At 38.5% G+C, this 12,595-nt stretch overlaps 1 protein-coding gene across 5 annotated transcripts in view; it reads left to right on the top strand.

Annotated features, from left to right (window-relative positions):
* The window catches only part of cadpsa (Ca2+-dependent activator protein for secretion a), a 152,105-nt gene that overhangs the window by 117,690 nt on the left and 21,820 nt on the right, over window positions 1-12,595 (top strand). For all 5 annotated transcript variants that reach the window (XM_061069906.1, XM_061069907.1, XM_061069904.1 and 2 more), the window contains 2 exons: window positions 1,660-1,692; window positions 4,793-4,900. In XM_061069906.1, the coding sequence (XP_060925889.1) occupies window positions 1,660-1,692; window positions 4,793-4,900 (141 nt within the window). The remainder of the gene's footprint in view (window positions 1-1,659; window positions 1,693-4,792; window positions 4,901-12,595) is intronic.

Below are 12,595 nucleotides of genomic sequence, written 5' to 3'. Positions count from 1 at the left end.
AATCTGACCACTTGGAAATGTATCTAATTGACCTATATGGAAGTGAAGACATCACTACTTTAATGTTTACTGGATGACAGTCAACAAACCTTTGTAGTGTGACATTATATATGTCAGTGGTTGAGATGGGTTAACAAAAAACATGACTGTCAATAACGAGACATTCACATCCACATTCCTTTCTGTAGTTTACACAAAAAAGCACATTGGTGAGTTAAAGATGATGCTTTAAGTTAATGTAAACAGGTTGTGTTAGATATTTGACCAGAAAACAGTATTAGTAACAGTATTATATATACATTAAAAACATATCTTCATTATGCAAATACCACATGTAATCCACCCACAATAAATTTTGCAAAACACATTTGATATTGCAGTTTGGCTGTAGGCTATAGATAAATAATTATAAAGAGACAGGGCAGGGCAAAGCCATTTCCAAGTTTTAGTTTGATTTACTACACTTGTAAACAAATTGTATATATTTACTTTTAGAATGTAGTAAAAAATATTTTGACATTTAGTTTCACTTCTTTTTTCTTATCCAAGTGCTTTAAAACACTTAAAAAACACTTAAAAAATACATTTATAATATTATTATCACAACCATCACCAATAACATTAATAATTACAATAGCAAAAACAGTAGTACTACTAACGATACAATAATGTAGGCAAATTGAAAGGCTAATAAAACAAATTTGTTTTCACATGACTTTTAAAAATGTCTATTGAGGGGGAGAATCGGATGATGGGAAGATGAGAGATCCAGAGTTTAGGAGAGATACAGAGGGTCCTTGATCTTGTGACAGAAATCAGTTCCCTTCAGATGATCTCAATGTTGTGACAGTGTGGTATGGGTATGGTAGCTCTGAGATGTAATAATAATAATGATAATAACTTTATTTGTATAGCACTTATACAAACGAGGTTACAAAGTGCTTCACACAAGAGTCCATGGCAAAAATGAAGACTTGATTGTAATAAATGATATTCTGTTCAGTCCAATTTAAGGGCCAAATCATAGCATAATAAGGTTGAGACCCGAAGTTTGTAGAGAAAACCCAACAGTTCCCAAAGGATGGGGTGAGACCATTTAGTGCCGTGCACACATACAAACATTTTTTTTAATCAATTCTGTATAATGACTTTCATTGGTATTCATAAAGACACGTCAGTATTTTAATTTGTTTCTCTGCAATAATTCTTCTATTTAGTGATTTGACGATTAATTTCAAGTCATGTTCAATCACCATTATATATAGTGACACAATACAAAAAAATAATATAGACTAAATACATTTACAATAAATACATTATTAACGACTCAATCATGCTGAGTTCCAAACCACATTTTTTCTATATTTTCCATCTTAATCTTTCATGCCAATGTTTATACAATTTGAAAATTTTCCTCTGCACCAAACAGCTTAACAGCACAGCTGGTGTCCCACTGTATCACAAAAGCCAGGTTATTGAATATGTGAGTGCACTTTTGCAGCTAGAATCACCATGAGTCATGGCTATTGGTTCAGTCTGCTCCAAACTACAGACTGTGAAGTGTCACCACAGCAGCCTTTGTTCTGAAGAGTGGAGCCACAGCCGGAGACTGACAGTCCCCCCCCCCCCCCCCCCCCTCTCTCTCTTTCTTCTGTCAAGGTGAAAGCTGCTTCAAAGTATGTGGATGTACCTGTAAGTGAAACCTATTTATCTTTCTGATTCTCTTCTATATATTTACATGATGGGACAGACAATGTATTAGAAGGAAGTGTCATGAGGTTAGTCACATAAAAAAAAAAAAAAGAAGCAAAACAGGCAGGAAAACAGATGTGCAGAGGTTCGTTAGTCATGGGTTGACAGATTAACTCAGTAAATCTGTTAGCACTGTTGCAACAGTTTTGTCAGTCTCTGGCGATTTGTCTTGTCTGTTGTCCACACGTTTGTGTTCCACCATCGCACTTCTAAATTGTTTTCCATCACTTTTTGCCTAGATCAGTCTTTGGTAGTAATTTTGAACCGTGAGATGTCTGTGTCACATATGTCTGCATCTTCAAAACCAGAAACAAAGAAGTGGGTTTGAAGACGTACATGTGTGACGCTGAACTCTGTGTGCAGCGTACTATATAACTGGTGAAATTGGGATCCTTGATCAAGTTTGAAGAAAATTGGTTGAAATCTTGAAATCTCAGTAATAATTATTTTAATTGCAACACCACAACATCGATTAACATCAAGGGCAAACATTATTGTGTTTGTTTCCGAGAAATCTTTAAATGGTTTTGTTAATACAATGCACAATGACGCAAGTTCAATATACCCAGGGATATATTTTGTTACATTCGCTTCATAAGCCTCACAGCCCCATGGACTTTAGTATAATACTGGACAAATACGAGGTAAACCTATAATCCAGGTAGAAGAGCAACAGTTACAGTTGCCAGATAGGCAGATAGTAAAGATGACAGGAGGAAGCCTTCCCTCACAGCGGTAAAATCCTGAGGAGGAGCTGGCCCTCTGCAACATTGAGGGTCATCAGGGAAAGCCTAAGGGCTTTGTTCTCTGAACTTCGAGACCCTCATGATCAACGAACAAATATGGTATCCCATGCGATGGATGATGCAGGTAAAACGTCCTCTGCGATAGGGTGTTAGCATTTCCAGTGGCCAACAGTAGTTGTTACGTTCAAAACAATAGTGGCGGTGTAAATTTTATCTTTGGAACTCTTTCAGGTCGTCCTCTCATCCCTTGATAGTAGAAGGCGGATGAACAATTACATGATCTTGTTTAAGATGTAACTTTAGATTTTTTTTTACATTTTATGTAAAATCACTCCAAGAAAAGGGTTAGTGTACAATTAGAATACACTTTTAATGACCATTCCTATGAAAATCTGCTGTTTTTTTGGTTCTCGGTCTCGTCCCCACTGCCTCTCAACCCCCTGTTCTGTGCACGAGTGTGACAAGCCTTGTTGCTGATGGGTTGAAATAGTGTTATGCTGTCCGGGCCGTCCAGCTTTCTTTGTTTCCCAGAATACAGAGCTGGGGCTGTGTATTTAATCCAGATTTAGTTTTAGCGCATAAAGAGCATACTGCTGGAAGACCAAGGAGTAGCAGAATTCGACAATTTAATTAGTATCTTTTACCTTTAAGGGTTAAATAATGGTCTTTTACAAGTCATTTTTAACTTTAAAGAAAGATTTTAAGGTGGTTTTAGAGATTATAATTAATGCACTTTGTTCTCTCGTGATGCATATGTGTTTATGTGTCTCTTGTGAATGTACAAATATTTGACTATGCTTTCACATGTCGACTCATCATCCAGATGGTAATGGTTGTCATATTTCCACGTCAAATGTTCCTGTCTTTCTTCGCCAAAATGTCCATTCATATGCATGTGGCCAGACACTGACAGCCAGCCATGCCTCGTGCCTCTCTCTCTGTGCAGTATACATTGTGAGTCCATGTTGGACAACACATGCCCACTCTACTGTTAGTGTAGCAGCGGGGGCGGTGTGTGTGTGTGTGTGTGTGTGTGCATGCATGAGATCCGTATAAGCTGCCAACACTTTGGCCGCATCAACATGCCAAATTTCAAATTAATGCCTTGTCAGTGAATGTAACGAGGCTCTGTGTACGCTGACAGGGGTCGCAGTTTCGAGCACAGCACGTTAATTATGTCCTTAATGTCCAAAATTAGTTTCACTGGTGAAAAAGACACTCATTTACACATTGTTACACCAATGCAGATGTGTTAACTAAGTTTAGTAGCAGTTAGTGATTAGTTTTTTCCATAACTTTTGGAATCCTTCTCAGTGGGAGAAAAGCGAGAGAAAAGGTGACACAAAGGTTAACACAGTATATTGTCTTGTAAATGGTAATGTCTGAAATACAACGCAGGTGCCGTTTACAAATACATTCTCCTCAATGAATATTTTAGGCGTCAGAATGGCAGGCCTCCTAACAATCTGCTTTCCCCATTAAACCCAACTAAGTGTCTACAGCACCTCTGTTCACTTTGAGAATGCACAGACTCTAAGGGTTGGGTATCAGCCAACCCTGCATGTTCTGACAAGAACTGTCTAAAGAACATACAGTAACTGCCATGAGCCGGCCCAGAAGATAACCTCCTTTGAATTGACATTAAATGTGTAAAATGTATTGTGCATTATGAAGGCCCCGATATAATGTGTCCATAAGCTGAAATCCAATAACTAATGCGTTACATTGAAAATTAATTTATTTTTCACATTGTACGTTCTTCACTCCTCTATTGATTAATTAGTATAGTATTTCTAATATTCGACTTCACTGCTAGATGCTACTGAATCCTACACAAGGAACTGCAGCGGATATTAACATCTTAACAATAGAAACTCATAGAGCATTGTTGATGTGTTGTCATAGCTTTTATCAATTTGAAGCTTTGTTTTGTGGCTGTATTTGAACAAATATTATTATTATTATTATTATTGAAAATGATGAATGTGGTAATGTGCAAATACCATTTCCTTTAAAGTTTAGTGTAACATGTATTTTATCTTTGGAACTTTTAGGATCTTAATTACCGTTGACCAATAACTTAATTCTCTTTCAAGCAGGTATCTCACCGTCTGTGTCACAGTTTTGTTGATTTAGTTATTAGTTTGAAATGAATATATACAGTATATATATACTGTATATTTCAAAGTATGTTTTCATTAGAACAAGACAAAATATTATTTCAACCCTGAGCTGACTGAACAAATGTCATGTTCTCTTTTCCTGCTTCCTCTCTTTGACCCTGTGCCTTGCAGAAGCCAGGGATGGATGTGGCTGACGGTTATGTAACGTTCGTCCGTCATTCCCAGGACATGCTGCGGGAGAAGGTCAACGAGGAGGTGTACATAGAGAGATTATTTGATGTAAGTAAACCATAGCACCTCCACCACCAAAGAGGGATTTAGTAGCACAAGGTTTAATTTACTTCACCAGGAGATTAAAAAGAATCTCTGACTTGGGTTCAAGTAGGGTTGCAAAGGGGCGTAAAGTTTCAGGTAAATTTCCGGAAACTTTCCGGAAACTTTCAATGGGAAGTTTAGCTCGGGAATTTTGGGAATTTTGAAAAAAAAAAAATACGCAAATTAAACGCTGAGCAATAAAAACATCATTAAAACTCTATTTTAAAGATGTATGGAATGCAGCACACGCTGCACGTTGAATTTCAACCCTCCACTGTGCATTCTTCCATCACATGCACAGATAACTCCCAGCATCCTTCACTCTACAGCAGGGCTATGGAGGCCTGCTGTAGTGTGCAGGACTAGTCAGGTAAGTTTCAATGATATTACTGGGAAAATATATAAGCATGCTGATTGAGGATTGTTCATCTGTTCATCTAGCCTATTTCCATTCATTTATCCATCAATTGTAAAATATTTTTACAGACGATTCCAATTGTTTGGCTAATTATTTATATCTCTAGCATTGCATTAGTGTTTTTTTACAAACTTTTTTCTCATCTTATTCTACAGAACAATGTCACGTGCACTCTCTCATGTGTGGAGACATTTCACCCCATCCAATGTAGAAGGAAAGGCTGTGTACATTTGCAAATACTGTGCAAAGACCTATGTTAAGAATGACACAACGAGAGGCGTATAGTCAGGTTTCCTCAGGGCTCAAATCAGCCTATGACAAAACAAAATGTTTATATTTATGTCTGTATATAACAAGGTAAATATAGTTAGTATAAATTACCCACAACATTTCCATTTTTTTCACATTAATTCCCGTTAATTCCCGTATATTCCTGTATATTCCCGTTAATTCCCGTGGAAAGATTCCCACTTTGAATATTCCCGGTAATTTTGCAACCCTAGGTTCAAGTCAGGTGAAACTAAAGTCAAATGATAACATGCAGGTGACAACTGACTCAATGTACAAGTAAGCTTTAACCTTAGAGAACTAGCTTGAATAGAATATAAAATGTGTGTGTGCGTGTCGGAGAAATATGTCAATCACTCCCCTACATGTATTGTTCAGCTGCAGTTCACACCACACTGTTTGACTCCTGCTTTAATGTCTTTCTTCCTCATCTTGGATATGAACATGAGACATGAGATTCCCACACCGCCAGAGAAAGTCAAAGTGGTTGTCTTGATCAAAGCACTGAGGAGTCTGTCCACTGTTGACGTTGCTGTCAGTGGAAACGAGTCGTGCTGCCTTGCCTCACACTGTCTGATGTTGTGCTGCCCTCACTGTTACTTTGTGGGTTGGTCATATAAAGATTAGATTGTGCGGCTCTGTTGCTCCTGATTTGCTCTGTGTACTGTGACTCACAAACTTGGGCTCTTCTTAACTGATGCATCAACTCATTGACTTTCAGAATTAGGGCATGAAAGAGTAAGGGCAGCAGTCACTATGGCATTTTATTTTGAATCCTATTCAGCTAAAAAAATCTATAATATTGTACATATATTTCATATTCAGTATTTTCTTTCACATATTGCATATCTGCTACTTTTACAATACAAGATGTCAGAGATAGAACAATGAAGTCCTTGACTTTTTTCTATGATGGTCCCTGGTGTTCTAAAAATGTGCAGCATTGGTTTTATTGTTACCATGACCACAAGTGTATTTAATCCTAACATTGTTGTTTGGTGTAGATAATTATTACTTTCTTCATAATTTGATAATAATATTTTAGATCTTTTGTGAATAATCTAATTATATTCATGTATTGGGTATGTTTCGGATCACTGTTACAAGGGAAAATAAAACTGGCTTTGTTTTGATGGACCTGTAGTGGAGTCTGGCAGGTTTAAAAATGTGAATCCTCATTTAACAAAGTCAGAAGTACGCTAATCCTGTATCTCAGTCGTGCAGCTTCATGTCTTTCTGGTCTTTGCGAGTCACTTGGTGAAACTGACTGTACTGATGCATCAGTGTCCGTCCCACCAGCTGACAAACTGTAATCAACCCAAGCTGTAATCAACTTGCAAAACAGTCTCATGACACTGTTTCCCTCCCTAATGTGAGATGAGGTCAAGTAACACCAACAAAATCAGTAAATCTCTAAGCCTGGCTGCTGAGTCTCCTCTTTGGTCAAACTGGCTGTTGTCTCCCCAAATGTGTTGTAACGATCCCTGCAGCCGTTGCAGCTCTCTGTGTATCCATCTCTGCTTATCTTTTCAAAATCAAACTCTTGAGTTTGTATGCCGCCGTCCTTCTTCGTTTGCTCCTTTGTCTCGTGGTGTTTCCGTGCAGTGTGTGCGGATCTTGAGGAGGGATTATCCTCAGCGGTGCTCTCTCTTTCTGAGTCAGCAAACAACAGTTAATCAACTGAAAAAGAGGCACAAAAGATTGCTAAGTAAGTTGGCTAAGCTTTATGTTTACAAGCAGCCACCCACCACAGATTCTGTCTCCTTTGGCCTTACAAACAGGTCGTCTCATCAGCTAGTTTTTCAGAAAGCATCAAAACTGAGGTTAATGATTACTCTGTGAAAACATAGTGCCGGCTCTATTTGAGGCCCGGCTCCCTCTGTTAATCGTGCAACACACACCAGCCATAGCATAAAATGGAAATAGATAGATAGATAGAGTACTTTATTCATACCCGAAGGGAAATTAAGTTGTCATAGCAGCCGGTATATTTGAAAACAATAAAATACAATACAATAAAATAAAAAATATTGAGGTAGAAAGAATAAAAAACAGAAACACAAGATAAATAGGTAGATAAGGTGCAGTGGCAGGATGATGGTAATAGTACTGATGATATGATGGTAATGTTATTGTTAGACAGTATATAAAAATAGTACAGTATATATCGTATATAATATAACATAATATATATTTATATATGATAGTAATTATACCAATATAATAGCAGTATATAGTAATAATGGCAGCAACAGTATATATAATAATAATAGTAGTAATAATATAATAATAATAATTATAATTATAACATGTATAAATATGTGTATATAGACTTATGCTTATATATACAAAGAATATACAGAGAGTATGTTATAATATATGATATATAGTAGAGAGTATAGGGCCCTCACTAAGATAAGATTGATACAGAAAAAAAGGTGCAGATATTTTAAACACGTTACAGATTTCTGGTGTATGTTGCCTTGACGATTCTTATTGACAGAATGGATATTACGTAATTTGAAAGTTCTGTGTTTAGGTCCCTGGCCTGACGAAACTGAGCTACAGCAAATACAATACAAAACTCTCAGATCTTGTAACACTCCTTAACACCAGACCAACTCATGTTTGTGCACTCTCACAGATGGGTCTAGCCCTCTGTCCAATTCAGACCAATTTCCATCTGTCCTGAAACTGGAGGGGCGGTGGACTATGGGAGAGGCGGTGGACTAGTGGCAGAAACTTGGACTATGGGCAGAAAAGGTCTCTGGTTCGTCTCCACGGAGAAACAACAAAGAGACAAACCTGGATTGATCTGTCCAAAAATCCAAGAGGATTCTCCCTACCCTGTCTAATGCCCCTGAGCAAGGCACCTTACTCCCCCAACATCTGCTCCACGGGCGCCATACATGGCTGCCCACTGCTCTGTGTGTCCTGCACCAGATGGGTTAAAAGCAGAGGTTAAATTTCCCTCCTTGCATGAGTGTGCTTGTGCATGTCTGTGCATGTGTTTGGGACAAATAAATGTATCTTATTCTTATCTTAATCTTAATATCTAAAGTGGCTCTGGTTTGGAGAAATGAGTGATGGAGGAGCGCCTCTGAAGAACTTCCGATTAAAACCAACGTGGCTTCAGCTGATGTGGAAATGTAGACACAGAAGCCTATTAAACCAACTAGACTGAATTATTTTTTCAAGAGCAACAAAACATGAAAGAAAAAAAAGAAAATACTCTGTGCAGGAAAATGTGGAGCCGTACTCATAGAAAACGCTAACAATGATAGAGTTTATGGTAATAGGGGCTAGCGTTGATTAGGGACAGGAATCGGCAGGGACCTCCCGATACGATACTATCACGATACTTAGGTGGCGATACGATATGTATTGCGATTTCTGTGGGTATTGCGATTCGATATTACGATTTCCTGGGATTTCTTTTGGTTATTTTTTTTTTTTAAATACTGGACCATGGAAAAATGTTGAATCATTCCTTCAAATACAACACAGTCAAATTCACTTAGATCTTTACCAGTTTTATTTCAAATATTAACATTAACTTAATGACTGCTGGGCAGCCAATAGAGAAAATAAATAAAAATGTGCCCTATTATTGTATAGCCCCTGTCAACTGCACACAAACTGACAGATTAAGAAATGTATGCCACTTAGGCTACTTTTAAACAATAAATGAAAGGTAAATTAAATAGAATGAATAAAAGTTTACTTAAAATATAAACTTTGAAATAAACAAAAAGTAGGCTATTGTTGTTTGCATGTAGCCGATGCAAAGCTAGTGTTTGGGTATGTTTAGATTCTTGTGCAAAAACAAGAGCTGGTTACCATGCTCTGGGGTGATGTCGCTCCCCCAATATATCCCCCCCGGTATAAACCAATTAATATGATATGATCGATTTGGGAGGCAGCATATCGATTTAAAATCGTCATTCACAAGAATCGCGATTTGTAACTGAATCGATTTTTCCCCCCATCCCTAGCGTTGATGAGCCGTAAACAAATAAATTTAAGAATTTATATGTTACATCCTGACACTGTCTACTGAGTCAACCCTCACCACCTGAATGCTCATCACCTGCTGCACTGTTCATGTGTTTAAGGTAAGGTCCACAGAAAGTTCAAATCCAATTCTCCGCACATCTTCTGGACATCTTCATCTTGTGAAAATGTGCTCAGATGTGGTGGACTAACTACCTCAGCTAAATCACTTCCTGGGGTCGGGGGGGATTAATGGGGATAATCTTTGATCCCAGAGTGAAGACGATCACACAAACATGTTTTCTCCAACTCCGAGTCAGAAAGGACGTTCTCTCTAAGCATCTTGATAAAGATATAAATGTAACTTTGTCTTTTCACGTTGGACTGTTTGCCCACAGACACAGAATTGAGAAGTCTTTATCTTTCAATTAATCCACTTCTCACTTGCTGTGTTGTGTTTTCTTTATTTTTTTTCAAATTTGATCTTATAAACATTTATTTATGGATTATTCTTGTTTAATTTTATGCACAGACTTGAATTTCTTGGGTAATTTCATGTTACAGGTTTTTTAACCTGTGTAGCAGATCTCACTTAAATCAGTAAGTGGAAAAACAGAATCAATCTTAAATCACCCACAGAATATTTAAAATGAATGAATAGCTTAATCACATGTCAGGCAAATCTAAGAAAAATGATTAGCTGCAGCCTCTATCATCTGTATTTGAGTGAAGGGTGGAGGAGCTGAAACAACTGAAGGTGGAAAAGAACATCATGCAGGTTGTGTATTGATGTAACTGTCCGCACTATATTCTGACTGTTGTGTTTCTCCTTGTTGGAGTCTCTGCTGACTTTACAGTTGCATCTCCCGGTTCCTGCCTTTGTGTTGAATTGAGGCCTTGAGGTGGAAAGTGTCTCCTGTCCTCTTTCTTTGTGCTCGTCCTGATAGAGAGGTGTCTGGTGCTGGAGGTTTGCGGTTCGTAACCCGTTGCCTCACTGTGTTACCACTCTTCCTTCACAAAAGCATTTCTGCCGGGATCCATCTCACCCCTGGCTTCTCTTCGTTGTCATTCCGTATCAGTTCTCCCTGCGGCCGATGAAGGTGTCTCTGGCTGCTCTCTGCAGCTCTGTTGTGCTTTTCTTGTCACTCTACCCTTTTTTGATCTCTTTCTTGTCTTTTTCTGGTCAAGAATGGAAACACACAAGATGGTGCACTGGTGACTGCAGCCTTCGAGGCAGAGTTGTTTTTGTATAGATGGTGAAGTAGTTACCTGCATGCCTTTCATACCGCAGTTTGTCCTGGTTAACTATTAACCTATTATAGCTTATTATACTGTATAATAATAATAATAAAAAGAAGAAGAAGAAGAAGAATCCAACTTAATTCAGGAAGCACATAGGCCCTAAATGTATTTACAGTAAACTCAAAGATTTAGTGACTGGCAGGTGAATCTGGAACTATTAGTAAGGCCCTGTCAAAGGATCTCAAGCAGGGATCACACTTGTATGAATTTGATAGATCAGAGAAGTAGTCATACATATATCATCAGTTCTAAAACTCATAGCTGGTCATATAGGGGTAGTAAGGGATTTGGTAGCTTTTTTTAGAGTGTGTGAAAAGCCAGACAGCAGTGCTGTGTATGTTGATGTGTACTTTAGTCATCTGACCATCAAAAGACGAAAAGACAACAGACAAAATGTAAACCATAAGCCTCTGTTTTAACACAGTCCCATAAAGAACCAAAACTTGCTGCGAACAGTGCCTGATGCTCAATGCATCCCGTTACAGAATGAATCTGAATATCCCTTTTAAAGGTTGGAATATCGAAGGGAGGAGTGTGCCAAGTAAACCTGGAAAATACTGTATCAGGATCTGTGATGCCAGGACCAGCTTGGTCTGGAGCATTCAGGTATACACAGGCAAACCTGCTGGTGGAGGTCCAGAGAAGAACCAGGCCAGGGGTCTCATTTATAAAAAAAAAGTCCGATTTTTAAAACCGCGTGCGAGCCCACCTAAACGCATTTTTCACTTTATAAATCACAGTCCACCTGGAAACATTCGTACTTGGATCTACCTCATACTATGCCATGTACACGCCCACATTAAACCATATATGGTCAATGCAAAGCACCTCATGAATATTCAATTATCATGCTGACCAATGGGTTTTCCCGGCGAGGCATGACAGGGTCACGGCATCAAGCGATGAGAAGAGGAAGCAAAATTCTCCAACACTGACATGGAGTTGTTTGTAAGTGAGGTGGAGGTGAAGAGTGATTTTATGGGACAGCAGTGATGTTGTCAATAAAATAAATACACTGAAACACTGCTTCTGCCGCAGATAAAACAGTGAGTGAGAGTGAAGGGAATACCAACGTTTCTGTGAGAAGTGGCGTATGCACGTTTCAGCCCCTGTTTTGTGCAAACGCATAGTTTTATAATTGAGGCCCCACTTTTGTGGTCCTGCAAATAGACAGCAGGTTTCCAGGGGCATGACATCACCTGTGATAATTTCTTTACTTTTCACGCCCTCTACCGAGAACTACTCTGAGGAAGATTGACCATCATGGTGACATCAAGTCCATAGATTGATTGATTGACAGACTCTGACATGTTAAAAGACATGTTCTTTTATCCTTTAAGAGAAGTAGAGCCGAACTCAGATTGCTCAATCAAGAATTTATTTAGAAAGCAATGAACAGGTTATCAGCAGAGCAATGGGCTTCCAGTACATTAGTTGTATCAGAGCGCCTTGAACATCCGGCGTCTGTCCATTTTATACAGTAGATCTTCGTTCCTCCTCCTCGGAAGTGCGCAGGCGTAATCCATCCTCCTGGCATTTGGTATACGGAAGTGAAAAGGAAGACACTACCAATGACACTATAGCTGCTAGGCAACCTGTTTACTTCAAGAAAGTCCTTGAACCACAGATGCAATGTCGGCCAAAGGTGTTTACAATTG

This window comes from Limanda limanda, chromosome 4 (genome assembly GCF_963576545.1).
Source record: "Limanda limanda chromosome 4, fLimLim1.1, whole genome shotgun sequence".
Taxonomy (NCBI): Eukaryota; Metazoa; Chordata; class Actinopteri; order Pleuronectiformes; family Pleuronectidae; genus Limanda; species Limanda limanda.
Note: the sequence above shows the minus strand (reverse complement) of the source record. Positions and strands in the feature narration are given on the sequence as shown.